This window comes from Solea senegalensis, linkage group LG7 (genome assembly GCF_019176455.1).
Source record: "Solea senegalensis isolate Sse05_10M linkage group LG7, IFAPA_SoseM_1, whole genome shotgun sequence".
Taxonomy (NCBI): domain Eukaryota; kingdom Metazoa; phylum Chordata; class Actinopteri; order Pleuronectiformes; family Soleidae; genus Solea; species Solea senegalensis.
In genome coordinates, this window is record NC_058027.1 from 17,891,506 (window position 1) to 17,919,381 (window position 27,876).

General features: G+C 42.5%; 1 protein-coding gene across 3 annotated transcripts; it reads left to right on the plus strand.

The window, feature by feature from the left end:
* Positions 1 to 27,814, plus strand: LOC122772464 (BTB/POZ domain-containing protein kctd15). Of its 3 annotated transcripts, none has more exons than XM_044030546.1 (5): positions 1 to 415; positions 2,565 to 2,740; positions 9,022 to 9,166; positions 13,417 to 13,722; positions 24,356 to 27,814. In XM_044030546.1, exons 1-5 carry the CDS (start codon positions 407 to 409, stop codon positions 24,512 to 24,514), a joined length of 795 nt encoding a protein of 264 aa, XP_043886481.1. In that variant the 5' UTR covers positions 1 to 406; the 3' UTR covers positions 24,515 to 27,814. The 3 variants fall into 3 exon arrangements, with proteins under 3 accessions (XP_043886481.1, XP_043886480.1, XP_043886479.1); XM_044030545.1 differs by lacking the exon at positions 1 to 415 and adding an exon at positions 446 to 808; XM_044030544.1 differs by lacking the exon at positions 1 to 415 and having other exon boundaries at positions 2,263 to 2,740.
* Positions 27,815 to 27,876: the final 62 nt, after the last annotated feature.

Below are 27,876 nucleotides of genomic sequence, written 5' to 3' on the forward strand. Positions count from 1 at the left end.
AAAAATAAGTTATTATATGTGTACAGTCATAATAGGGGGTATCACGTTTCCTTCCTTGAGAAAATTGCCTGAGCGCGAGAGAGAGAGAGAGAGAAAGAGAGAGAGAGGGAGGGAGAGAGAGAGAGAGGAAGGAGTTGAGCTAATTGTAGCCTAATCCCTGGCCCAGAGGCGCTCGGGCAGCCCGGAGCAAGAATTCTTTTTTTTTCCCCAGCCCTGCTCTGTTATTTAGAAACGGATTACTGTGGCTATCTTCTTCTCATAACAAACACGCGGGCAGTTACACTTAGGCGAAAAAAAGGCAAGAAGCTGAAACGCCAAGCAGGATTTCCAGCAGGAGCGCACAATCTCTTTTTTTTTTACGCGTATCCAAATAAGAGCATAGAGGGGGAAGGAGACCATCTCATCTATGTATAAGGTAAGGACGCTTCCTGTGCGCTTTGGTACAAAGAAGCTTGGTGAGGACAGGTCGAGCCAGCCTGGCTGCAGCAGCCTTTAAAGCTACACACACACACACACACACACACACACTTCGCAAGCGTTCACTCATCCCCGGCCACTGCGACCTATAGTCATATTATTTAAAAGGAAACAAACATCAGTTTAGTGCAGGGGGGGGGGGAAACAAGACGTGGCTCATCTGTGCGGCAGCGTAGCTGATCGTGGCGGAGCTGGATGGTGGTGGTGTAGTTGTGTGTTGTGGGGCATTTGGAAGAAAATATTGTTTGAGATTTCGGGGGTTTACGCGAGCAGCAGCTGGGACTGACCACCTGCACGGATTTCTCCTGGACTCCTGACGATGTTTGAAACGGTAGGCTGAACATTTAACAGTGATCTTGTTTCATTTATTTTACGCACGGTGCAGACAGTGTTTCCCCTCTCTCTCTCTCTCTCTCTCTCTCTGCTCCTCTCGCAGCCCGGACGCGTAACGCATGTGACTTAATCTTTTTTTAATTATTTTTATTGAATTCAAACGCGTTGGGATACGACGCCATGTTGAGCTTTTGGGGGAGAATTAAAGGAGGCAGCGCACGGGGTTTGTGCTGTTGTGGTCATTGCGGGTGCGGCGATTATTATTTGCGCAAAAAAAAATAGTTTACAAAACGTTTTTGGTGTGTGTGTGGTCGCGGTGTGAACTGCGGGGTGGATGTGACCACCGTGTCTGGACAGGGTCAGTGCGAGGCGGCGGCGGCTCAGAGGGAAAGTTACAACTGCTGTGATTGTCGCGGAGGAATGTATCGTCTGTGTGTGCGTGTGTGAGAGAGCGAGAGACAGAGAGGGAGAGAGGGAGGGAGAGAGTACCCCCATTTTCACAAGTCTTTCCAAGTTTTTTCTCTTCCCTTTCTTTTCTTTTCCTGGGATTTGAAATGTAATCCCATCCTCCTGTAATCGTATTAACTGCACATGATACTGCTGTGAGGCGGACACCACCCCGGAGAAGTCACATCTCCAGTCTCACCTTTTGTTTGTGTGTGTGTGTGTGTGTGTGTGTGTGTTCAGTTTACACACTGAACGTATACAGTGTTGGTATCTGGGAAGGTGTGTGCGTTTAAAGTTTGGATAATAATACAAAAATAAACTGCATGTGACCTTTAGTGCTTCAAATATTTAAAAAAACAAAAACAAGATGCTGTGACGCTGTTTCATAACAACACGTTATTTCGTCTCCCGTCGTTGAGCTGTTGGATAATCCGATTCATTACGATTGAAGCGGTTTACACCTGCAGCCGCTGGTCAGCGAATCCAAACGAATCAATCAAATCAGGTTTTGAAATGCACGTGACCCCCGTGACACCACATGTCTGCACAGACACAGTTGACGTGTGTGTCAGAGGTTTCTTATGAGTTTGGCCTTTGACTGTGTGAAGGATGACACTTTTTGACGCATGCTTCACAGTTGCGTAAAGTTTGCGCCTCTAACTATGCGACGGCACAAGTTCATCCGTATATAGTTTGATGAAAAGCATCACCTTCATGTTTTGAGCGTCGACTGTATACGAGTTTATTTACGTGTGTGTTTAAAAAGGAAAAGTTGCCCTCCTCCCTCCCTCCCGCCTGCCTCCCCTCCTCCCTCCTCTTCCTCCCCGCAGTGTTTTCCTCCCTTGCTCTCCAGATTGGTGTTTGGTGTGTCTGGGCGCATCACGTCTCACACATAAGGCGACCTTTAATTAGAATATTGCAGCAGCAGTTTGTTTTATTCCCCTGGAGGCTGACACCTAGCACCCCCCTCCCTTTCTCCTCCCCATCTCTCCCTCCCTCCCTCTCTCTTTTTCTTTCTCTCCTTCCGTATATGTCTACCTCCCTCTATCTAATAAGCATCCTCCCATCCTCGCCTGCGGTCCTGTATGAAAAGATGCAAACATACTTAATTAGAGCGGTGGCAATAATTTCCAGGCTAAATATGCGACCAAACAGACATGGAAGTGATCTGATACCATTCACAAAGGATATGATCTGCTCCCCTGCGTGTGTAGGATCACGCAGCTGAGTGGTGTTTCTTTTCTTTTTTGTGTGCCTTTCTTTACCTGTAGTGTAGTCCCATGGCTTTTCTGTACACTTGCTTTCAGGAGGGAAGAAGCATGTCACGGCTGTCTCTGACCCGGTCCCCGGTCTCTCCACTGGCCGCTCAGGGAATCCCTCTGCCGGCTCAGCTGACCAAGGCGAACGCCCCGGTGCACATCGATGTCGGGGGACACATGTACACCAGCAGTCTGGCGACCCTCACCAAGTATCCTGACTCCAGGTAAGACACTACTACACAACACTTCATCAATATCCTCTATCTTATTATTTGATGGAGAAAGTTGTTGGCATCTTGAATTAAATTGTTACAAAAAAATAGATTGAAATAGTTAATTTCACAATTTAGTCACAGAATTATTTATTGCAACATTTGATTGTCATCTGACTAATTTGATTTATGCTGTTATCATAACTCATTAGTGCAACTTCTTTCCCTCAACAACTATTGTATCTTCTCATTTCTCACGCCTTCCTCATTTGCTCGAAAAAAAGGATTTATTTGATTGCTTTTGTTTGTTTTAATCCAGATTTTTTTTTTCTTTCTTTTTTTTTTTAATTGTCTAATAAATACCTTCCAGGCTTTTATTTTTAGCTCCTCTCACACTGTGTAACTGTGCTTGAATCCTCAGCAGCTGCCAAGCTGACAGCTATACTTTCACACGTGGTGCTGTTGGTTTAAACACCACTGTTTGTGTGAATTTACACACACAAAAAAAAACCCATCACATTTCCACACAAGTCTTTGCAGTTTCATAGCGACGGCAGTTGGTCTTTTGACGGGGAAAACATTGATGTGTATTTGTGTCACAGATCCCTGTCATCAAAACTGACGCGGATCAGCTTCAGATTTAATTCAAATCTGGCTCTTTTTCCTGTAATATATTGATTTTCTTGGTTATTTCAGTACCGGCATTAGCTTCATCAACAGTATTTGTGTTCTGACACAAGGATAATTTCAAATACAATAACAGCTCAGAATGAGACAGTATGTTTCAGCTAAAAGAATGCTTTTCTATCCGCTGTGTGGTAACAGAGAAGGTTTGTTTGCTCTAAGGCAAACAGGGCTTTTATTTTTGATGCATGTCCATTGGGAAGGTTTAGTTGGAAGATTCCACGTAATTCATGTTTTTAGCTCAGTGTCGGTGACAACAAACGAGGGTACAAAAGAAATGTACCCTTGAATTTTTTTCCCCTTTAACACTACAGGATATTTTAGGCTCTGTGTGTCATTCACTACGTTCCGTCTTCAATCCTGCGTCAGCTGACTGAGCGAGCCACGTGAGCCAAGGTAAACATACCGGGTTGTTAGAAAATCTGCCAAACTGGCTACAGAAACAATCCACATAATCCCCTGGTAATAGAGTCTTGATATTCATGCAGTCCATTGACAGGAAATCCCTGACAGCTCTCCTTCTATTCCTGACAGTAACATGTCATGAGGAACATAGAGCTCGTCCCAGACAATTGTTTTTGTGATTCAGAAGCTTTTTGCCCATAGTGTCAGTGTCGCGTCAGGTAAATCCTGTGGAAAGAGCTATGCTGATATTTTATTTTTATTTTTTTTTAAATCAGATCATTATTAGGAGGAAGTCTCGATGACTGAACCCTGTTCCATTTATTTTCTGCTACAGCTTCATACTTCACAGAGATGTTATTCAGAGGAGGACATGTGCAGGGCACCGTGCAAATGTGGTAGAGTCATGTCAGTGCAACCAAACACTGTTTGTACAGTGAGAGTAAAGACCGGATACCAGCGCTCTCTTTCGTCTCTCTCTCTTTCACTCTTTCACACATGCTCTGTCATACCCCCCTTTCTGTTTCTGTCTCACTCTGGAACACACACGCACACACACACACACACAGACACACAGACACACACTCCCATGCACTCACTGTTTTTCTCTCTCCCAGCCTCCTCAGTGTACAGTTGGCCTCGGGGCTCTACTTTCCACTGGAGCCAGTGGAAGGAGGGGCCCTTTTGTGTGAATTAGGATAATGGCTGACAGCAGAAAGCAAAACAATTACACTGGCATAGCCTCGTATGCTGCGTTCAACCATATCCGGTCAGGCCAGGCCTCGTTGGCAAACGTGAAATCACTCTGAATAAAAGAGCAGGGTTAAAGAGTTTAAAGTTGATGATTACTTTTAATAGATTGGCCCCTAAATAATGCAGCGTGCCCAGAGAAAGTTAGTCTAGTAACTAATGTGTGGTTATTCATCTTCTTTTGTGCCGGCCATATTAAGGGACAAGGGTCATGAAACATTGATGCTCATTCTGCGTAGCTTTCCAAGAGGACAGTCTAGGCTGTCACTTGAGCAGAAGCTGAGGAAATTAGGGCAAATGTCCCAGAGACAATGGAACTATTTTGAAAGCACCACTGGACATTTTCCTCTTTAAAGTTGAGGCCTTCGTGTCATCTGGTGATAAATCTGCTCCGGCTCTTTTATTGGCCCCTTTGTGTGCAATTGTTTACCTTTGCAGAAGCTAAAATCAGTGTAATTATTATGGCAGTGGATTTGTCAGTCTCCACCGTGTGTTAGATCTTTCGAAAAACAGATTTTTTTTTAGCTATTTCACAAGCTACCGCTAATTACTTAAAAATTGCTTTTTTTTAAAACAAGATTTCAAACAGGATGGATGGTACTTACACGTGCATGCCAGGTGTTTCATGACACCAGCTTTGCAACTAGTAATACTATTTTGGCATGTGACTTTAAAACAGATTTTATGAGCTCCTCATTCACAAGTATCACATGCAGCGCTAACATCAGTGGGATGGTAAAAGAAGGTAACAGAGATGTGGTGTTTCTTTGTAAAAGCATGTGTGTAAAGTTTGGACAGATTCTATGAAGTATGGTATTGATAAGACGAGCTAGATGTCTGTCAGTCAATCAAAACAGAAATAGAAAACCTAGTTTAATGACATGGTGAAGCAGCATAGAATTAGGGGAATTGGAGCTTTGGCAGTGGAACACGCAGCAAACAGCAATGAGTGATAAACTACATCCAATATAATGCAAAAACAAAAGGACTAACTAGACTAGTGCAACTTCCTGTCCTAACTCTTAGCATATTGTATTTCACAGAGGGTTTGACATAGACGAGAATATACAAATGTCGCAGCGCGTTTGTGACGTGCTTTCCGGCAGACATAGTCAAGAGTCACATGTGTGTCCGCTGTACATGTCGGTATGTTCTGGTGATACTCATCAAATTCAGTTAAAGTTCTGGATGACGTCATTAAAAGGCAAAATGGAGCGGTCCATTACCTTGAATATAAACACGGATTTCTGTGGATTTAATGAAGGTCAGAAATGACTTCTATAGGTCGTTAAATACAGAAATGTGATCATCTTAGGAGTTAATACAGGGTCAAAATTCATTGAGTTTTAGCTGATTTAAACCCAGTCATATACAGTATGTTCTCTGTAAATGATATTATTCATAAAAATGTCAATGATTATCCTTTTTGGGTACATTTTTGAGAACTCGCTGGGATTTTGATTTTGAGTTGTAGTTGTTTCAGGCCTCAGATTCAGAGTCAGGGACAGTGGACATCTGCGTTTGAACTTTCTTATTTTCCTTCAGAAGTGTTACTGTGGTGAGCCTTTAATGTCAGACCGGACGCTCTCACTATGATCCCTGGGTGTGTTTGTTTCTCTGAGCAGGAATTTAATAGTTGGGTTTTTCCTCTGTGTCCATTAGGCGTCCAATAGTGTTACAGTCTGTTCTATCAGAATCAGTGATACCTGTCCCACCTCCGGCTGCTCAGTGGCTGTAGTGGCAGATATTGGCCACCCACTGCCCCCTCATGCCTGCTCTTACTTCTTTGCACTGCTGGACTGATGATCTGAGCTGCTCCCATGTTCTTGATAACCTCGTACACCCATCAACTCCCTACTCTGTTTTTCTCTCTTCTTAGTTCTGTCAAAGCTCTTTTCTTCTCACTCTTTCCATCCGTTGTCTCTTTCTTTTTCCATTTCCCCATCTTTGTCTTACCCCACCCCCTTCTCTCTCTCCATCAGTGTCCTTGTCTATTTGTGTACTTCCCCTTAATTGAACTAGTATGTATCCCCATTCTTCTCTGTCTCCCTACCTGTTAAGAACAAATCCCCCTTCAATTCGGGGATTTAACAGAAGGGGGAAATGAGGAGGCCAACAGAGAAAGAGAGGGGTGGGTGGGAGTGAAGGGACTAGAGGAGAGGGAAAGAAAAAGAAAAACAGGCAGCATTTTAATTGCTTTTTAAAAAAAAAAAAAAAAGTGGAGATGAAAAACAGAGTTAGCCTGGAGGGGTATGGTGAAATTCTAGCTGGAAGAATTGCAAGACCATATGAGAAAGGAACACCTCGGGCAAAACAGGGAGATGAGTATTGGTTTTTTATAAAGCATTTTGCATCGATTTCCAGAGAGAAAGCGAGAAAGGCAGAAGGATGGAGACGGAGAGAGAAAGAGAGGGTGAAAGAGAGAGAAAGGATGGTAGGAGGGGAGAGGGAGGGAGGGAGAACCATCTTTGCTCTGCTCCTTCACCCAGTCAAGTCAAAGGAAAAGAAAACTGGGGGGGGGGTGAATTTGATGTGATAGCTTCAGTGTGTCGTGCCGACACATCAGGGCCAGGAGATACCCGATACAGCCGCTACACACTTTTTTTTTACGTGGATGAGAATTGCCGTAAAACGTAAATGCGGTGAAATGAGTCTGTGAGTGAATCCAGCCCGCTTTTTTGACGTTTCCCCCCCCACTGTCTTATAATAGAGTTTGACAATGCCAACGCTGAAGCAGTGCTCCGTGTATGTGCGCGTCAGTCGGCGTGTTTGCAAATGGGTTTTACAATTTTCTTTGTCAGACAACTTTGTCAGCCGACCTCGAAGCTGTTACTGTGATTAAAGAGCTGATTACATCAAAAGTGATGATAATAACAGCGACGCAGCGCGTGCCAAGAGCTGTTTCCCAGAGAGACAATGGAGCTCTGCAGTGAAAACCGTTTTAGAGGTATAACATGCAACAGATTTTTATTTGTAAATCACCAGCGCAGGTTATTTGCACTGCGTAGACGTCCCAGTTTCCTCTGTTTTGAAGTGAGTAGTGAAATTAAAGCCTTTTTGCTTTTGCACTCACACTTCACAATGTTTTTACAACACGAAAGTGCTGATTATTTATAACTGGAGATGGATATTTTGCATTTGGAAACAAGCAAACAGAGGGTGGAGGTTATTAGAGCCACAAGGGAGGGACAAGCGGTAACGACCGAGGGCGTCTGGAGGCACAAAGTGGTGATGAAAGTTTCAAGATAACAGCAATTTTCACTCTTTGCCTTGATGAACCCCCTGTAGCTTACTTCAGTTAAGCCCTTGATCTTTTAGTGCACTCGTGGAAGAGGTTAACCGCTGGATACTAGGAAGCGACAGCTGTATTATTACACTTTTGTGATATTTTGTGCAAGCCAAAAAAACACCCAATATTAATTAATTTTCGAATAGAAAAACATTTATTGAAGAAATACTTTCATTTCCAGGTATTATGCTTTTAATACGCCATTATCAATATAAATATGCAGACATTTTTACAGAGCAACAAGTAGACTTTACTTTACTTTTGTTTTAATTTCAACCAAATGTGCGTGAATTAACAAGAAATCTGAATCTTAAATAGTTTCTATGGATTTTTTTATTGTTAAAGATAATAAATAAAATAAAATAAAAAATAAGCAATAAAATAAAATTGACTAAAAGTCAACATCAATGTCATTTCCTTCAAAGAAAATAAAAGCCCAACACTGCTCTTCACTGAGTTTCTGTCATTAATAACAATCTATATTTTAAGTGTAAAATAATCCTGCATAAGAAAATATATAATACTCCAGCATTGTAACAGAATTTGAAATAAACAATCACAGCAGCATCAGAAGGATCATAAGCTAATCCTTCACTTGACCAAGTGGAAGAAAAAATGGGTGAAACAGCCCTTTAAATATAATAATAATCAGCATCGAAAAGTGGCTGAATTAAATGAAGACAGCATGGCGCGGGAGCGTAACTGCCCGATTTCACTTAAACACTCATAACAAAGTCCAACTGCAAGACGTTAAATGCATTTCCCCCGCACGTCCCCGTGCATTAGTATGTGGCACTGGACCACACTCTACCTACCCGTTTCATTTCCAGCCCTCTGACAGATGCAATAATAGAGCTGTAATGCTACATTCATGCCATTAATTTCTGTAAGTACAAGCAGCAAAGCGCGTGTGTGTTGTTGTAATCTTCCAGCAAAAGGGACACTTCAAACAAGTCTGGAATGGAGAAACTGTGCCTTAAGCCCCTTGTTTCAACTTGGGATGCTAATGCATTTCAAGCTTAGTGCTAATAAAATTGAAAAATAAATGGAGGGTAATTGTTTCATGCATTTGAAGGGAGCTGGCTCATTCCTGTGTCTGTGTGTGTGTGTGTGTGTGTGTGGTTGCCTGCTTGTGTGCGCGCCTGTGTGTGTCAATTTCAATTTTCAGAATCAGTCGTCTGTTCAATGGCACCGAGCCCATCGTGTTGGACAGCTTGAAGCAGCACTACTTCATAGATCGGGACGGGGAGATATTCCGCTACATTCTCAGTTTCCTCAGGACCTGCAAATTGCTCCTTCCAGAGGACTTCAAGGTATGTGTATCCGCAACACAACATACCGTATGATGTGTTTTTCCCTGCATCATTAGTTTGAACAACATAGTAACATTAAAAAAATAAAAAAGCCTGAGTATGTAAAGCCATCTGCCCAAACATGCAGCGGCATTGTGCAGAATTCCTGATTTTCCTAAAGATATAAAACACTTCAGTGTGAATGTGTTTATATTCTGCTCTCTCAGGGATCGCATGTTTCCAAAATAGACCTGACACCACAGTAGTAGCGCTGCCAGACTTTTGTTTACCACACTCATCTTCCTCCAATCAAATACATAATTTACCTATATAGTATAAGCCGAGTCAGTGATTTGGAAACTCTGGGAAATGTGGAAAAAAATATGAGACGGACTCCCAGTTTTCAGCCGAGGTAAAATGCTAACTGGCTATCTGGAGCATGGCCTGATAATGTGTGCGCTGAAGCCGTGAGCTGTTGTTTTTCACTCTGAGTGGTTTCTGTAGAGGTGAGCACAGGTGAAATGGCCTGTACGCCCCTCAGCTCTCCCCCTGTTCTGATGACCAGCTCTCATACACTCAGACTCACCGACAGTCAGCGTCACGCTGGGAAGGGAAGCTGTGGTTTGTCGGCGCAGTTACGAGTACAAACGAACGCGTGTCTGTGCGTCTGTTAACTGAGTCTGCTCTGGCACACATTATAAACCACTGAGGCTGCACCTGCTGCTTTCACATTTGCGTCAAAGAACTCTTAAGTGACCTGTAAGTCAGTGAATGGCCCATCATCCACCCAATGTATTTTATATTATTGGTAAATAAACACATTTTGCCTTTTGAGATGAGCCACGTGGATCGATCCTAAATGTGATTTAAATGTGATTATTATTAAATCTCAAACTTAATCAGAAGACCACTATTGCACCATGGACATGATTTGGTTAACACAGGTGGACAAACCTTTTTTTTTCAGTCCGTCATAACAAGCCACTCCTTCTACAATCCAGTCGTCTGCAAACCACAGATACGTATGTGTGTGTCTCACTTTTTCTGAACCAAAAGTTAGGCGACTTATCTCCATGATATGAAACCTAACCAGTAGCACCTGGTATTAATGAGGAAAGGATTCAGGTTTTTCCTCATAGCATCAACTTCGTTCCTGTGAAAACACACTGCGTTTCAGGAGAGCGTTGTACAGGTTACACTGTACAAGCTACAACAAATCTTCCCAAGCCTAAGCCTATATTTCATGTCACGACCAACCTGATAAATTTGACTCAGTAATGCTGACCTTTTGAAACTATTTGCCCAAACATAATATTCCTACGTTTTTCTGCACAGAATTCAGAAATGCAACGTCGTGCCTGGTTTGCAGAACAGTAACAAAGACGCCCTCCACTTTACACTCAGTAATTTGACCAGATTAATACTGAAATGCAGCTTCGAACCAGAGCGATGGCAGGATTACCAAGTTCATCTCGCCACACAAGTATCAACACAACCATATGTGGCTTTTGTCAGAATCTTTATGTTTTGCCTACAGCTACTTCCTGTTCGAGGTCTTATGCAGGGATACTGTTTTCTTGGTGGATGCCGTGTTTCAATCGCACTCAACTCGTGTGACCTTTCCACCAGGCTGGCACTTGTTCATCATCTCTGCAAGAGCCAAACCTCAGACAACTGAATATGACATGAAAGCTCTACATATTTTGGCAAATGACAGCCTGACTCACAACCGATTAGTTTCCCTCTTTCTCATGCATGCCCTTGCTTTGAAATTTCGACGGTCCGATCCTGCGCCACGGCTGAAGAGCTCATTGTTTCAACTCATCACGATCCCTTGCATGTGTTGATCTGCATACCTTGCAATTTGCATGAAGCCAAAGATTTTAAAAAAACAAAACAAAACAAAATGCAAATAGTGAGAGGCAGAATTGAGCGTGTCCTTATCTGAACACAATCAGGCTTGCCGTCGCCTCAGGGCCGGGTCTGTTCTGCTGCTGGCAGCCATGGAGCTGTGTGCTTTGCTAAATCAATGTGAAAGTCTGAGCAGGAAAGGAAAGGAAATTTTATAGCCTACATCAGTGGAACAAAATATTCACTATGAATATCCATCCTCATCTTATTATTCATACTACAATTAATCACAAGAGTGTAAGCAATGCTCAGTTATATCGAGGGCATGGTTAGAAACCATTAAGAGGCAGTGGGCTCTGCAGCACTTTGTTTCGGCGGCCGTGTTGCACTTTAAATCGACGTCTTTCCTTAGCGATCAACAGCTTAAAATAACAGAAGAAAACTAATGTTTTTATTTATTCTCTGCGCATGCTTTACACTGAATTTTATGAGCACTGACTTTATTTAATCAGTGGCATGTTGTATGGACGACTTAATCTGGTCTCTGATTCCTTGACAGTGACAGCTTCAATCATTTTCTTCTTCTCGTCACTGTCTGCCTCTCTCTCTCTCTCTCTCTCTGTCCCCATCTTTCCCCCTGTCCTTTCCTGAGATGTTGCCTTGCCGGTGGGTGATCAGGTCGGATCATTATTTTGAAGCTCAAACGGGCTGTCTGGACACAGGATTGGGGGATGAATTGTCTCGTAGAGCTGGCAGCAGTAGCAGCCGCTCCAGCAGCCAGGATAGAGCTGTTGGCCCTGTCTCCCTCTCATCCTCACCTCAGCGCTTAGGATTACTCTGTTGTTTTCTGCACTGCTCAGGATGACTAAAGTGCCTCGCAGACAGACCCCTGTTAAAAACATATCCATCCATGGCTTCAGACCTGTGAAGGATGAGGAGCTACACTTTGATACAGAGAGCTGCCTGAAGGAGAGTGTCTCAGTATGAGTTTTGTCAGCTGCAGCAAGACGGCCAGGAGAGAAAAAGACAGGGAGAAAACGGAGAGAAGAAGGGGGGGAAAAAAAAGTATCCCCCCACTTCGCATTCTGAAATTTTAAATATTAGTCCATCAGCTTAAGATGTGTTGCGTCAACACTCTGTCCAGATGGAGTTGTATTTGGGTGGCGTTCAAGCACTTTCAGATGAAGGCTCAGTTTAGATGAAGAGTAAACCAGTGAGGGAGCCTGTTCAAGGCTAAAGATTTTGACAGATACAGCAGGGTTAATGAATATGCTCTTTGCTGCCATTGCTCTGCTTCTATACCCAGCAGTGGTCCATGCTTTTCTTTTCTTTTAAGATCAGGTCTCCGCTACCCGACACCCATAATCACCCGTGATGCAGACTATACGAAACATATGTCGTCTGCGCAGCACAAACACACATTGTCTCACTTTTCAAGGGCGTTAGGATCTCGCAGAGCAACAAGATGAGGTACCGCGCTCGGTAATATTCCAAATGTGGAATCAGTTATTTGCTGTGATTTCACAATGTCCATACAATGGAACTAACTATAGCCAGGAGCGATGGAACAGTAAGGATAAACTCGGCGTGGCTGCGATGGCCATTTCTATATACCGTGCATAAATTAAGCTGTCACTCTTTGTCACCGTGCAACTCTAATCACAACACAGATTTATTAATTACTAATTTAGCAGAAAGATTTGCTGCATTTAGGTGTAACCTAATTAAATCGTGTTCTAATAAGAGCTGAACATAGGGCCACAAGCCTCATTAACATAAAACTCCCTCTATGTGTGGAATACATTAAAAATCCTCCTTGGCTTATGATTGTCCTCATGTTCACTTTCCAAATATATTTTCTTTACCTTCCGTCTGCCTTCAATAGTGAACCTCCCTTGTTTTTTTTTATATGGTAGTGGTGAATGATGGTGCCATCTGGTCTTGTGGGAAATTAGAGGCAAGTGCACAAGGGCAAATGCCCCCCAGCAAGTTCTGCCCGGGAGGGAGAGGCAGGCAATCTGCTGCAGACTGTCTGCACACAGGAATGCACATCCCACTTAGCTGGAGCCCTACTGACGGCCTTTCTGGAGTCTGCTCAGTAAAACATGCTAAAGGCTAGCACAGCTCTGCCAAGAGCGACTGAGGAGCAGAGCTGCAGCATAGCTATGCTTTTTTCATTTTTTTTTTATTCTTAATTTAGAGCGCAAAGTTGTCCTGCTGGTCATTGGCCATCACTGATCTTAGATTACTCTTCTTCTCTCCAGAAGGTGTAGTAGTTCCTGGAAAGAAGGGATATATTCAATCCCTTGACCGCTGTTATCCAGTGAGGACAAAATATGCTGTGATTTCAGATGCACATATTAGCTACAGGGACATATAAACTCACTGCTCTCATGTTCACATCTGTCTGCCATACACAGGACTTCCACTTGCTGTATGAAGAGGCGCGCTATTACCAGCTGATGCCCATGATCAAAGAGCTGGAGCGCTGGAAGCAGGAGCGAGAGCAACGACGGATGGCGCAGCCCTGCGACTGCCTGGTGGTCCGTGTCACGCCCGACCTGGGCGAGAGGATCGCCTTGAGCGGGGAGAAGGTCCTCATCGAGGAGATCTTCCCCGAGACTGGAGATGTTATGTGTAACTCAGTCAACGCTGGTTGGAACCAGGACCCGACACATGTCATTCGCTTCCCGCTCAATGGCTACTGCAGACTCAACTCAGTCCAGGTAACACACCACACTTTGACTACAGAATCATGTCAGCACACCATGATACATTACACACTGCATTAAAACAAACAAGTAAAAGTCTTAAAAACCTACAAAATTCACCCATTCATCAAATCCATTCTGCATGTGAAACATTCTCCACAAACTCTGATATACAAATCCAGGTGTATCTCAGATATTTCTTCAAACTAAGGTATGATACTACTGCTGTGAGTGTCAGTGATGTATTACGAGTTGTCAGAAGCTGCAAGGGGCAGCCTTGAGAAATGTGTGACAGATTATCCACCAGATACCCTCCTTTTTTCTAAGATACAAGCGGTTCCTGCTCAGTAAAGGCCATGTCTGTTGTATTCAACAGAAATGATGTCGCTGTAAGAAAAACATGTTTTATACGAGTGATTGTAAACATCTATATATCAATTATACATCGGCAGAAAAAATGTTAGTTAATAAACCCTTTCATGCTTGATGAATGCAGTATTTAGTCTGTAAAGGTACGCCGTCACTTAACTCAACTATTTCAGTTGCATTTATCTTAACCTCCTGAAGAAAGTGAAGATTTCTGTAATCTGAAGAAATGTGAGGTTCATCTTTGATTAAGTTCCATAATATCAGGTTTCGATACAGACAGGAGACGTAGTATATAAAGTAGCTTGACGCTGCACTTCTAATTCAGTTATTGGAAGGCAAAAATGGAAGTTTGAACTCGGTGCATACAAAACTGACAATATGAACATCAGAACAGAACAAATCCCAGGATTCAACACAGTGCATGGCAAAGCATGTGTGCATTTAGACAAGTAGTATACTGCTTAGTGTATCACCGGGTACGCGCAGAACAAGAAAGCAACTGCACAACAATGTACTTTAATAACCTAAGAAATAAGAGAAATAAAGCTGGTAAAGTACTGTACTGTGCAAAAGTCTCAGGCCATAATTAGATTTGTAGTTTTAGTAGTGCTATAAAGACCATATAGAATTATTTCTCAATCTCTTTGTTAGAATACAACCAGAACATACCAGGAATAGGTGTGTGGTATTAAAAAGAAAAATAAAGTTATTAGAAAAGGACAACTTAGGTGTCAAATATTCAGAGTCACACTATTTCATATCAAATTGGCTGCTGTGAAAAGCGTCTTTTACATCAGGTTTATTCAAGACATGCAACATGAACAATTCTCAATCAGAAGCTACAGAATCTGACAGAATCTTAACTGAGCTGTTGTAAATGTGTGTTTCCCTCCCTGGGGGAGGAATAAAGTCATTCATTCATTCATCATGACATAATCATTTTGCATCGGCAAATGAGTAAATAACATGTGATTTAAAGCACATGATATTTATTTATTAAGTCCAACAAAGCACTTCAAAGTCAATCATTACATGCACTTTTGTACGGATGAGATCATTTATTCATAAAGAACTTAAGATAATTCATGTCTTTTACTCCACGTTGAAGACATGTATGTTGAACTTATAAATTTAGTAGCATGGGTACTCTACTGGTGTAATGTTAACCTTTACTGTAGCTGCTGAGCATAGACAACAATGGCCGACAGCCTGTGTATTTTCATTTTAGGTCAATAGACAGGGTACGGGCTTGGAAATTAACCTACGTATCAACCATCTGATAGCTGCAGTCAGTTTGTGAGGATGTGATCAGGGATGTGTCGGCGGTTTGTCCTTTCAGCTCGTTAGTGCTCAGCATTTTCAGGTTGACCGGTTATGTCACAGACACACAAAACAACTTTAGTTGGTGGCTAGTTGTTAACATAATTATCTGACACAGCATCAATCTGGTCGCGTTTTTACCATAAAGGTTTTTTTGTTTGTTTTCCTAATGCCATGTAGGGTTAGGTTAAACATACTGGCTGTCCTTATAGTAAAGCATAGTTGACCAAATCATGGAGTAAGAAAAAAGTGAGATGTTAAAAAGTAAAAAGTCCAAAAAGTACTTTTACAGTTTTGTTACCCAGAGAGAGAGCGAGAGAGTCTGTGAGAGGGAGGACAGGGCAGCAACATCACAGCTCAGGATAACACACTTAAATGCCCTCAGCCATGAGGAGACCAACACATACAGGAGACTTGCCCCTTCTAGCACCCAGACAGAGCCTCTCCCAGGCAGGCTACTGAGCACTGACACCTCCACCTCCTGCCTGCCAGTGTGAGAAAGAGAGAGGGCCACAGAGAGAGAGACACAGAGAGAGAGAATCCCCTCCAGGGAGGAGAGCCGAGGAAGCGGGACAAAGCACGTGTGGACTGCGGCCATGTTTTTCTGTGTAAAAAATGAAGAAGAGAAATGGAAAGGGTGGGAGAAAATGATATGCATAATTTACGCTTTACTCCTTTTTAAGACACAGCTCCTTTTTTAAAAAAGACTCCAATATAACACCGCTCAAGGCAATTGAAATACACGTATTGCATTTTTTAATACCATACTTACAATTTCTCAAACAGCCTAAACCGGTTTATACTTCTTTTATAGATTTTTAAATGACTTGCAATATAATTAATTGGCCGCATCAACTAACACAACATTTTCCCACTCTGTTTACCAGTGAGACTGGTTATGGGATGTAAGCACATCAGACTAACATGGTCTGAGAGGAGTTTTTTTATTGCTGCGGTATTTATTAGGCTGCTCCTCTGATGGCAAGGTGAGATGAAATCTCCTTGTCAGACAAACGGCTAACAGAAACAGGAGCTGCGGCTTCAAGGCTTCCTGTAGGCGAGCGTTTCTTTTGTCTCACTGTATGGCATCTCTCGGTCGACGCGGTGTTAGCTGTGGTGTCAGGATTTTTTTTTTCCTTTCTTTTTTTGTCTCACACTGGCCCCTTTAAGACACACAAGAATACACGACACAGACGAAAGAGAGAGCGAGCGTGCACACATATGCAAGCACAGTCGAGGGGTCCGGCTCATTGAGTCGATGTAGATGAGGACACAAGGAACAGATGGATGTTGGGTTGTTTTTTTTTGGAGTAAGGAGAGATTTTTCTAAACAACTTACTCATTCTGTCCTCCCTCATTGTTGCGTGAAGGTATGAGAAGGTTAGGAAAGTAATCCCCGTCTTACCCGCCAGACAATGAACCTCTGATCTGATTTCAGCCCTGGACCCCAACCCAGGGGAACAGACACGGCCACACCCAGCCCACAGAGAAAGGCCCCGGGGAACAGAGTAGGATGGATATGGCACAGAGAATTCACTCGAGTTAGAAAATGGCTTTATTCAAACTAAGCTACTGTTGCCTCTTTGCCTGGGGCGGGAAACCGCTAGACCTTGTGATACTTTGCTCACAATGAGATGCCACGACATTGCTCATTACTTTACTGTATGCTGCAGTAAGTACAGCCACCTGGTTTCATAAGGTTATTCCATTTTTAAGGATAATTAGTAGAATCGTTTATTCTAGTCTTGACATTATTCGGTGGTGGAGGGGAGTAACTTTTATGTTCCGTTTACTTTCAGTCAAGTGTCCGCTTTGAGAGACACGTACTTCAACTATTCATTTATGCATTTCAGTAGAAATAAACGACACATTCTGATAGGTCGCATTTTATTGACAACTTAAGTCAAATTACTTCGAGTTCAGTCTGTGATTTTCCCTCTAAACTTTTCACTTTGTTTCATTTGATCAAAAAGAAACAAGCTTTGAGAGAAAGTCCAAAAAACCCTTCTCATCATGACCTGACAGATTTAAAATTGGCACTGGACTGAGCGTAAAGGCTCATTGTGCAACATTTAGGATGATTTGATACCAATAAGTATGTTTGTAAGTATATAACTGCTTCAAAATAAAAAAAATCATTCCGCTTTCCCCGTCTTAAAATAAAGCCTTGTTTGTGGATTTTATAAAGGCTTCCATTTTGTGCCACCATGTTTCTACAGCAGCCCAAATAAAAAAGCCAGAGAGAATGCATTTCAAGTTTTTAAAGCATCCAAACAAAGACAGCTCTGCCCACCCAAACTGGATTCATAAACAACCAATGAATGCGGAAATGGTGGAAAGAATGGAAAAGTGGAAAAAAAAGTGTTTCGTTTCTGTTTTTCCCTGATACAGTTGGAAACAGAGAGGTTAGAAGCATTAGATTTCACTAATTTTCTACAAAGTGGACCTTTAAATGCATGTGAACTTAAGTTAAGACGCAGTCAGTCAGCGTGGGATCAAAACTAGCAACAGTAACCTTCTGCATATAGGCTGTGTCCTTGTTACTCATCAAGTCAGGGACTAAACCAATACTTTAATATTAATATATCTGAACTACATTTTGCTGCTAATACAAAGGACTTTGCACGCAGGACTAAAACTAGTAATACTTTCCCCTAAATTTAGAGTCTGAATACTTGTTCCACTTCTGTCAGTATTTCAGTGTGTTGCCCACTGTAAAATTAGCCCCTCCTTTGTCCTTCATGTTGTGCATTTAAATGTGAGACAGACGGAATAAACAACTCCACCTTGGCGACTGATTCTCCATGAAGTCATGAATGGAATTTAAGGAATAATACGAGCCACCTGCGCTGTGATGTAAATCCAATGGAGAGAAAAGGAGAGCCGAGCAAAGGCACTTAACGGAGGAAAAACATTTAGCCAAAGAGCCACAGAGGTGTATACACACTCACACACACACTCACACACACTGGAGCCGGGCCCGTTGCTCCATACATCACCATGATGAAGTGCTCAGATCAGACCAGAGCCAATCTGTCCTTCATCAATGTGACAGCGGAGTTAGTCGTAGAGAAGGAGCCCCTGTCCCCCTTGCTGCCCAGGCGGGCAACGCAACACGTCGCAACACTCTCTTACACGTTGCCTTGTCACTCCATCAATCCTGCGCTGGATAGCAAGAGAAAGCACAGCTTATCAGAGTAGACAAGGCCACACAAACGCCTCAGTGGTGCTTCTCAGTTGCCTGAGTGGCAGAACAAGATAAACAGTGCTTAGACATCCCTGTGCTCAGTCGCCCTCTTGGGGACCGAAAACCTGGTCCTAATGAGGCAGAACCTGATTTCTGAAGAACTATTTATGTTTTTGGCCAGGATTTGAACTGTGGTTAGGTTATGGTAACAGTTAGTGATTCAAATCAAAATGGTTATGGTTCAAATTAGGGATAAGGCTTAGCTTAGGTTGTCCAAATGAATGGAAGTGGTATGTTTTTATGTAGTTTTGTTCTAATTTGGTCATTCACCCATTCACACACATTCATGCAGTTCAACTATGTGTACCTATATCTTTTACACCCATTCACACACTGCTGGTACAGGTGTCAGGAGCAATGTGGGATTATGTGTGTGTGTGTGTGTGTGTGTGTGTGTGTGTACTTGTATTTATATGCATCTCTGTGGGGACATTTCTCCACAACTTTAAAGGGCTTTTTAAGGGTTAAGACTTGGTTTTAGGGTTAGAATCAAGTTTAGGGTAAAGGGTTAGTTGTAATTGTTAAGTTTAGGGTTGGCTAACTCTAGCCCTTATATCTATGCGGTGTCCCTGTTGTAAACCGTCTTGGATCACATGAAAAATATTCTGGATTCATGCTACTTAAAGAATCTTTGAATCACTGAAATTGTGAGCTCAGTCTTGTAAGTTCCACAAATGCTTTTTCGCAAGTGTTGCGTAGATAATATGATACTTTCAAATTGTTTTGGTTACTTGTGATTCCTAAAAAAGCCCTGCCAGATGGCTCTGAGAATTAGGCAGAGTTGGCGCTGCTCATCTGCTTTATGCCAGATGCTTGAGATAAGCAGAGAGTGCAGTTAACACTCCGCGTCACATATGAAAGAGTGCGCATTGTTAAATAAAAGCGACCCCCTGAGTGTAGTGCCCACCGCGCGTGTACGTGTCAAACGTGTCAATCAAGTCTGAGCCCTGTGCCATGAGGAGCAAGTGTCTACCAGTACCTCCAGAGAGCTGTTGCGAGTGTGCACGCGTGTGTCCTCATACCATCAATATTACATTGTGCTCCGTTTCCAGCCCTGAGACTCATCGACTTTGATTCCTGCCTTGCTGTCTTTCAATGTGTTAGAAACATACAGCGCTGGGAGGTTAGAGGAGTGAGGCTGATGTATTGCCTTCTCGATCTGGGGTCCCCTTGGTGATCCCTGATTGAGTGGCAGCTCAGTGACATGGTTCTGTGTTGAATGGTGTGTGTGTACATGTTTTGGGGCAGATCCCAGAGCAGCCAAGTCAACCCTGCAACAGTGAGAATGGTTTATTAAGGATCAATGAGGACAAAGAGGCTGCGCTCTACTTCAATCGTGTGGCAGGGAAAGTTCTCCGCGCTTTAATGGAAGAATGGAAGAAAAGCAAACTTTAGTGAAGTGTTGTGACGTTGATAGAGCTGTCCTACTTTCTGTGTTTTTGACTCCTGACTTCCTGTTCTTCTAAATCAAAAGTTAGTGTTAGGCACAAAGCATGCAACACCAACACTGGACGGTCATCTTGACGTTTGCACATGGAAAGAGGGGGAAAAAAATATATGTAAGGCAGCTCATGAGCAGTAATTGTAAATTATATTTCATGCTAAAAAAAAAATCATGCTTGGAATTAGACAACCAATTCAGTCGGTCACAGGCAACTCACTGTTAGAATATTTTGTTATGGTTTCGCTCAAGTGAGGCAGGAAAGTAAGCAGAGAAATCTGCAGAAGTACAACATAAGCTGGGATCTGAAAGCCTGTGGTCATGGGTTTGTAGTGCTGAACTGAGCCACCAGGACATGTTTTAGCCTCACTTTCTGTTTTCAGCTGGGATTGATTTCAGGACATTGTCATGTGGAAACCTATTGCTTGGATACATCTTTAATTATGTCGTGTATTGTTTATTCCCCCATGGCACTAATTCACTGTGTCAAACTGAAAATTAACTTTTTTCTCTTTCGCTTCTTATAGTCATTACTGTATCCCTGAGTCGGTTACAACCATCTATAATAATATCCTTAAGTCTTTTGTGTTGCCATGCACTAATGATAAAAGTGTTTTCAGACTATCTTTATTGATCAGGCCATTCTCCTCTGTGACCAAATTCATTGCCGAACATGACAGAGTCCCACATGTGTTAAGAGATGATGAGGAAAAATGCAATGTGATGCAATGATCAAAGAAGGCTATGTAATATCATTTCCATAATCGTTAGGCTCCTCTGTCGTCTGCCATGGATTTTGAGCGTGTTTGATTCCCGGGCAGGTTTCTTAATTAACCGCCGTCAACGTCAGCTGTCTGTCGCTGTTTCAGCCTCGCAAAAATTTCAGAGTCTGTCGCTGTCGAATGGCCGGAGGATGGATGGAGGGCGGGTAGTCCTGTTTGCTCACAAGGCTGACACTTTAGTTGAACAGGACGTGTGTGTACTTATCTTTGTGAGAACCAAAAAAACGAATAAAACACTGAAAACTAGGACATTCCCGGCCCCCATACATTAGGTAAAGAAAGAAAGGGTGATGATGGAGGTCGCATGTTTTTGTTGAGTGTATCAGCGTTTGGATAAGTGTGCGTTTCAGAATCAGACGCTAACATACTGTACATCCCCCGTCCCCCACTGTCCTTCGTGCAGCTCCACAGCACTTTCTCCTCACCCGCAGCTCCCTATCGCCATTCCTTACACGTCGCTCTTTGCTTCGCTCACGGACCTCACTTCTCCTCTAACCCCAGCCTCATTACTCAAATTAGGGGCTCCAGTAATCACCACGCTGAGCTCCACTCAGCCCTGTAACACACCTCACTCACACTCTCCTCATCCCTTTGAGCTCATGCCCCCGGTTCAGCAGCCAATCCGGTGCAAGCAGCATGAATATTGCAGAGGTGGTGTGATGTCGGAGTGCCCTCTGGTTTCAGTCCGTGGCTACATGTGATTGGAGGAGGAGAAGGATTACTGACATATGGTGCATGTTGTGTCTGATGAAGATTTGAAGTTGATGTCAAGTGACTAGATGATTGTACTGTTAAGCACAAAAGTGATACCTATGGATGCATGATATTGGACTTTCCCTGCGCATAACATCAGAGGTGTAGCACCCTATCCATGTGACTAAGAATACTTAATAATGAATTCTTTTAATTTATCACTCTGGGCGAGCACTGGGTTCTTTTAGTTTTGTGGTGCCATATTAACTTAAAATAATAACGAAATATTTCAGTGTGTTCCACAAGTGTAAGCGGCAAGTGGAACCACTCACTACTCAACTGATGGACTCTGTCCTAAAAAATAATGCTTTTTCTACGCCTTCTTCACCAACCGGTGCCATGTTTGTTATGATTGAGTTTGAAGCATCATTTGACGAGAATCGACAACCAGACCCGCTGAACTCACCTCTTGACCAGTATTTACGGCTATTGAAATGATAAATTCACAATAAATCAGATAAGAACTCTTAATCAAGAAACAATGATTAGGTCTAGGCTATAAAACTATGAGTGCTAATCAGGAACTACAACATGCAGCATGTAGACTGATCCAATACAACGGGCAGGCCCACCACAACCAGACTGCTACACCATACAAACAGTTAATATGAGTTATTGATAAGCGACACATTTGAGTGAGTGAGTGATATATTATATATTACAGGTTCTACATCTATTAAACAAGGCCAACATCAAAATATTAAATAATGCCAATACTAAAACATGCACAAGTACACAACACTAAGCTAACCTTGTAGTTGTGTTACAAGCCAGGCAGCCCACAACAGAGGGTTACTAAGAAAGCCAAGGGCACATACTGTACTACTGGTTAAGCCACACCAATGTAAGTCTAATATCTAAAACAAATAATAGCAGTAGAATTAGTAAAAATTTTGTAGAACATATGGAAGCAAAAGTGAGTAAAATATAGGTTCAGAAAAAACTCCCTGGCAGGAGTGCCGCCGGGGCACATGTCCATGTTAAATGGTTCGGTTGGATGTACTTTTATAGCTCAGAAATAAGTAAATTAATAGTTTGGTGTCCCCACTATAATATGGGCTGGTCCCTTTCTTTGTTTCACTATATCTATTTTAACCCTTATTTTAAACCCAATCAATATTTATAATGAATTCTAATTATCACTCACACACAGTACATCAGTGTATTACACACAAACCAAACTGCAATAAACCCACAAATGTTTCAGAGTATTCACAGATCACAGACCTTTCAGTCACATTCACCGTACCTTGAAATAAACAGTTCAATGCTGAAACAAATGACAGTGTTCACACTGTATGTGAACTCAAAACTTTTGAGAAATAAAATGGTGCAGGCCCGATTTGATGCTCTGATCGGTGAGGTCAGAATCTCAGTGACTGCTGCTTACACAAGCAAAATAAAAGAAATATATGCACTTGCAATTGGTTTTGTACTCACACTGTCCGTCCTCAGTTAGCGTGTGATATGTGTGTGAAGATGATGGGTGGGGATTAAGGAGGTTATTGATGGATGATGATGATGTTGATGTTGATGATGATGATGATGATGATGAGGGAAAAGAGAAAAGCCGTGACCGCAGCCTTGACCCGCTCACAGCCGATACCCGCCACTCACAGCTCCGAGGGCAAACAAGGTCCATGAAGTGTATTCTGGTCCTGTATTCTGGCGAACATACATACATGTCATTTAACCTCTAACTCTATGTGCTTCCATGAGCTCCTTCCGAGTTCACACAAACAAAAAACAGTAACACACACACAGCACAACAAGAAACGTGAGGCCACTACATGTGTAAACAACCGTTAGCAAGCTAGCGCGAGCTAATCGCTAATTACGTTTAGCATTCCCATTGCAGTATTATTATTTAGCAGTAACACAGTCCGTGATTTCCACAACAAAATCATTTACCTTCTGTATGCCTTTGTATGTCCGTACACCGTTGATAAACTCTGCGTCTATCCTGGCAGGAGGACAACACTCTGGCATAGCAGCGAAATCACCCGTGTCTTCCGCGTTTGTCTAACCTGCCCACTGCGTGTCCCACCGCGGTATCCCCTGATTGGACGAACGTTAAATGACAACTAAGCGGTCAACAAATTGACAAGCGTTACAGGAATAAATGACACAACAATAAAGAAACAGTTACACATAATATACAAATACATAAATTACGATCAAATGGAGCATTTTTTTTAATGAAAATAACTTATTTGTTATTTATTTATTTATTGATCAGATCAACTTATAGTGTTTACAATCTAGTGTTCTTTTAGACCGGGCTACAGAGGTAATTTAGTCTTACTGTAGTAGAATTAACTTAATGTTTTGCCTACTAATGTAAATTTTATTAATTGAGCAAAATAAGTAGCGACCTATTTAGCCTAATCATTAGTAATATTGGCAGATCTTGGTGCGTTTGTCGATATCCGATAATACGTTTTATGTAGTGCATCCCTAGTGATACCTCCTGAATAGTTTTTTAAGGGAAATTTATTCTTCATCAATAAGCATTTATTGTAAATAAATATCCTGCAAAGTGGGGAATCAAAAGATGTTATCCAGCTACTTACAATGGCTTCACGTTCAGTACATAGTCTCACAATGAGCTTGTTTCCCAAAATGTCAAAAAACAGTATGAAACTCGGTGAACCAGCATTTCTTTCCGGTCTACCATCAGATTAAATGACATACTGAATCATACCTTTTCCCTGTCTTCCTCTGTCCTCCCTGCAGGTTCTTGAGCGTCTTTTCCAGAAAGGTTTCAGTGTGGCAGCGTCATGCGGAGGCGGTGTGGACTCATCCCAGTTCAGTGAGTACGTGTTGTGTCGCGAGGACCGGCGAAGTCTGTCCATCAACACGCCCATCAGGATAAAACAGGAACCACTGGACTAGAGTGTTCTGGGAGAGGGACTGCCAACATCACTCACCCCAATACTCCTTTAGTCTGTTCACACCACCACACCTTTGCTTTCTTCTGGCCCCTCCCTACCCTAACCGGATCACAACCACCCCCAGCTAAGTCTCATCTGCTAAGTATTAGCAGAGGAGGGTTCACCTCACTAGCCCTACAGGACGCTAAGGGGAATGTAGTACCAAACAAAGGGAAAAAAGCATCAACAACAAAAATTTGTGATCATAATGCCCAAAGAATCCGGGACTGTGATGAAAGCAGCAACAACTAGAAATAGACTCATAGACAGCAGAACACTGAGAACTTGTCAGCACCATGACTGATTCTTTTAAATAAAAGGTGTCTCGACCCTTTTGGAAGGACAAAATCTACCTGATCCTTGAATCCCAAATCCTCCACGCCTGTTAAAACGCACACACACACACACATACATACAACCCTTCCTTCCATATTGTCATTTCAGTTGTGTGTGTGTATATGTGTGTGTGTGAGGTCCATGTCTGACCTGCTGTGGGACAAGACAGCTTTGGCAGACAGGACACAATCAGACATAATCTGATTTTACAAAGCGAGTCTCCACGACCCTCCGACCCTCCACCTTCATCCCACCTTCCTGGCTTCAGAGGCCGGGCCTCGCTAAAAACAGCATTGTTTGCCAAAACTGATTGTTTATTACTATTTCTCATTTCTGAAGTATGTTCTTCTCGCTCTTTTTTTGCTGTTCTTATCACAACACGGTGTAAACAATTATTATTAATAGGATTATTTTAAATGTCTCTTCTTTTTTTTTTCTCCTTTCTCCAATATGAAGGATGTATGAACATTGTATTCATTAGGCTTTGAGAGCTTGTGAGGGAGCATTTCCTGGCAGTAGCTGCAGAAACTCAGATGTCTCCAGGCTATGTGGCTAAAGCGATCTGGCTGGCAATGCATTCAGAGCCGGAAAAAGTCCCATTGTTGAAATGGCGATGGAAGAGAACCTGGATGTTTTTGACATTGTTTATAGTCAAATGTGAAGCACACATAAAAAAATTGCTTTGGGAGTTTGTGCCGATTTGCCCTGAAACATATACTATGGGGTTTCTTTTCTTTTTTTTTTCTCTCACGAGCACAAACGTGTTTGAATTTAGCAGGAACTTGAGAAAGTTTGTGAATATAAAATCCAGGTTGAAATTGCACAAGCTGTGAGTTAATTGCAGTTTCTATTGGGATAGAATGTTAAAGACTTTGAGGACCAACATGGAAAGTTGACGTTTACCAGTATGTCTCATGGTCAGCAAGAGATGTACTCTAATGCTTATTGTTTCTTTGCACTTAACCATTACCTACAGAGTTGTCCTGCCCTTTGAAACACTTGTTTGTTCCCAGTGACCAGTGCCAAGCTGTTTAGCGTCACTCGTTTCAGTAGACAAGGACACAAAAGCCCAACAGAACAAATATTGTAGGTACCAAAATAAATGTGGTGCCAATTTTGTTGATTGTACAAACAAAGATGTTATCCCCTTTTCCACAGTGTATAGCTAAAGGTGACACAATTCATGATTCAGAACCGTGTGATGGGTTTCAACATTCTTTCACGGAGGCCTCGGGTCTTGACAGTTGTGTTGAGAATAGCTCACAGTACCTTCAGTCAGACAAAGTTTGGGAGAGGAAGTCTCTACTTGCTGCAGTATTGTCACTTCTAAGCGAAGATAACGGCAGTTGTTCTTCACGTGTACGCGTGGCAGAACCACAAGTGAACCGTAGTCCTCGCATCTGTGTGTTATTCACAAAGAGGCAAGTGGGCGGCATTTACTCTATCCTGCTCTCATTCTTTTGGTCTTATTCTCGACATTTCTGGATCAAAGACAGAAACAAGAAAGACTTGAGTTCTCATGCTTTATATTTGTGTGTAACTTACAGATGCTGTTTCTTCCATTCCAAAAGACAGAGAGAGAACGAGAGAAGAAATATACAGAAGCTCATTCTGATCTTTGTGAGCACTGGCAGTAGTTTGAGATCAGCTGGGGTTGTTTTTTTTTTGTTTTTTTTTAAACTAGCTCTTCATTAAAAATGGGTTGGAGTTCTACTGACCATGCTGCCCTAATAACTGCTCTCTCCGGATGGCGGCTGATTAAACAAGGCCAATGAGTGGATAAAGATGAGCTCAGTGTAAGTGTAGCCCCCAGCATTGTGCAGTTCTCCCCGGAGTCTCTCTCACAATCAAGCCCATCGCTGTTCTGACCTGCCAGTGGCCTGAGCCTGTGCATACAGCCGCCTCAAAGGGAATGGTCAACCAGGCCGTTTCATGTGCCGAGGCATGCTCCACAGTGCTCCTCGGCCCCCCTCCGCCTCCCCAAAGGCAGCGGTGCCATTGGAAACTCGGGCTGCACCCCCTGCTGTTGTGCCATCCCCATGCCCTGCTTTTCAAAAAAAAACAAAAAACGCCATCCAATGCTGTGGCTCGCAGGACCACACCACAACAAACCAAACAAAGTGATGAGTCAGATCTGAGCGCAAACACACACACACAGCCAGGCGACGTGATTCCGCCAAGCCACGGGATCTTTCATCCTGCTGACATGACGTGAAACTCATGGTGGGTGAAAGCTCTCGATGAAACTGGGTAAAAACCATCCACGCTGTCGTACGACCTCACAACTACAAGAATGACTTATGCTGTAGTTCAAGGAGGGAACAAAGGCATATTTTTCTCACAGATGTGGCCGTTTGAAATAACAGAGTGGGCTTTGAGATTTCGAGAGGTTTCCGCGCATTTGTGGACGAAAACACAAAACGACCGTTCAAACTTGCACAAAGTAAGAAAAAGAAACAAAGAGTGGTAGAAGGTGCGGCCTTCTCTTTTTGCAATAACCAAACCAGGGACTCAGAGTTCAAAGAGCGGCAGAACTGGAAAATAATGACATGTTCACACATGTCATTATTTCAGATGATACTGGTCAATGTCCCCCCCCCCTCCGAGACAGGTCAATTGTAGTTATTGTATATTGAATTATCAGGACTCTTGGGTTTTGCAGGGACCCTCGTGTGTTTTTTAAGAGACCTCTTAGTCCTCTTCAAAAAAGAATGAAACAGAATTCAAAAAGCATTACATTGTGTACATATGAATTTAAAAAAAACAAAAACATTTCAAAGGGTATAAAAAAGGTGCAAATGTATATTATTTAAAGTGTTTAAAACAATTAGACTGTGGTATTAAAGGGCATGTGATCATTTAAAGTGTCTCCATTTGAATTTTCTTGCATATTTGCGATAATAAAAGGATGTACTGTTTATCTGGACACGTGTGTCTCTCATTGCAACCGTTTTTGATTTTTCCTACCCCTAAATAGAGAAGGACAGG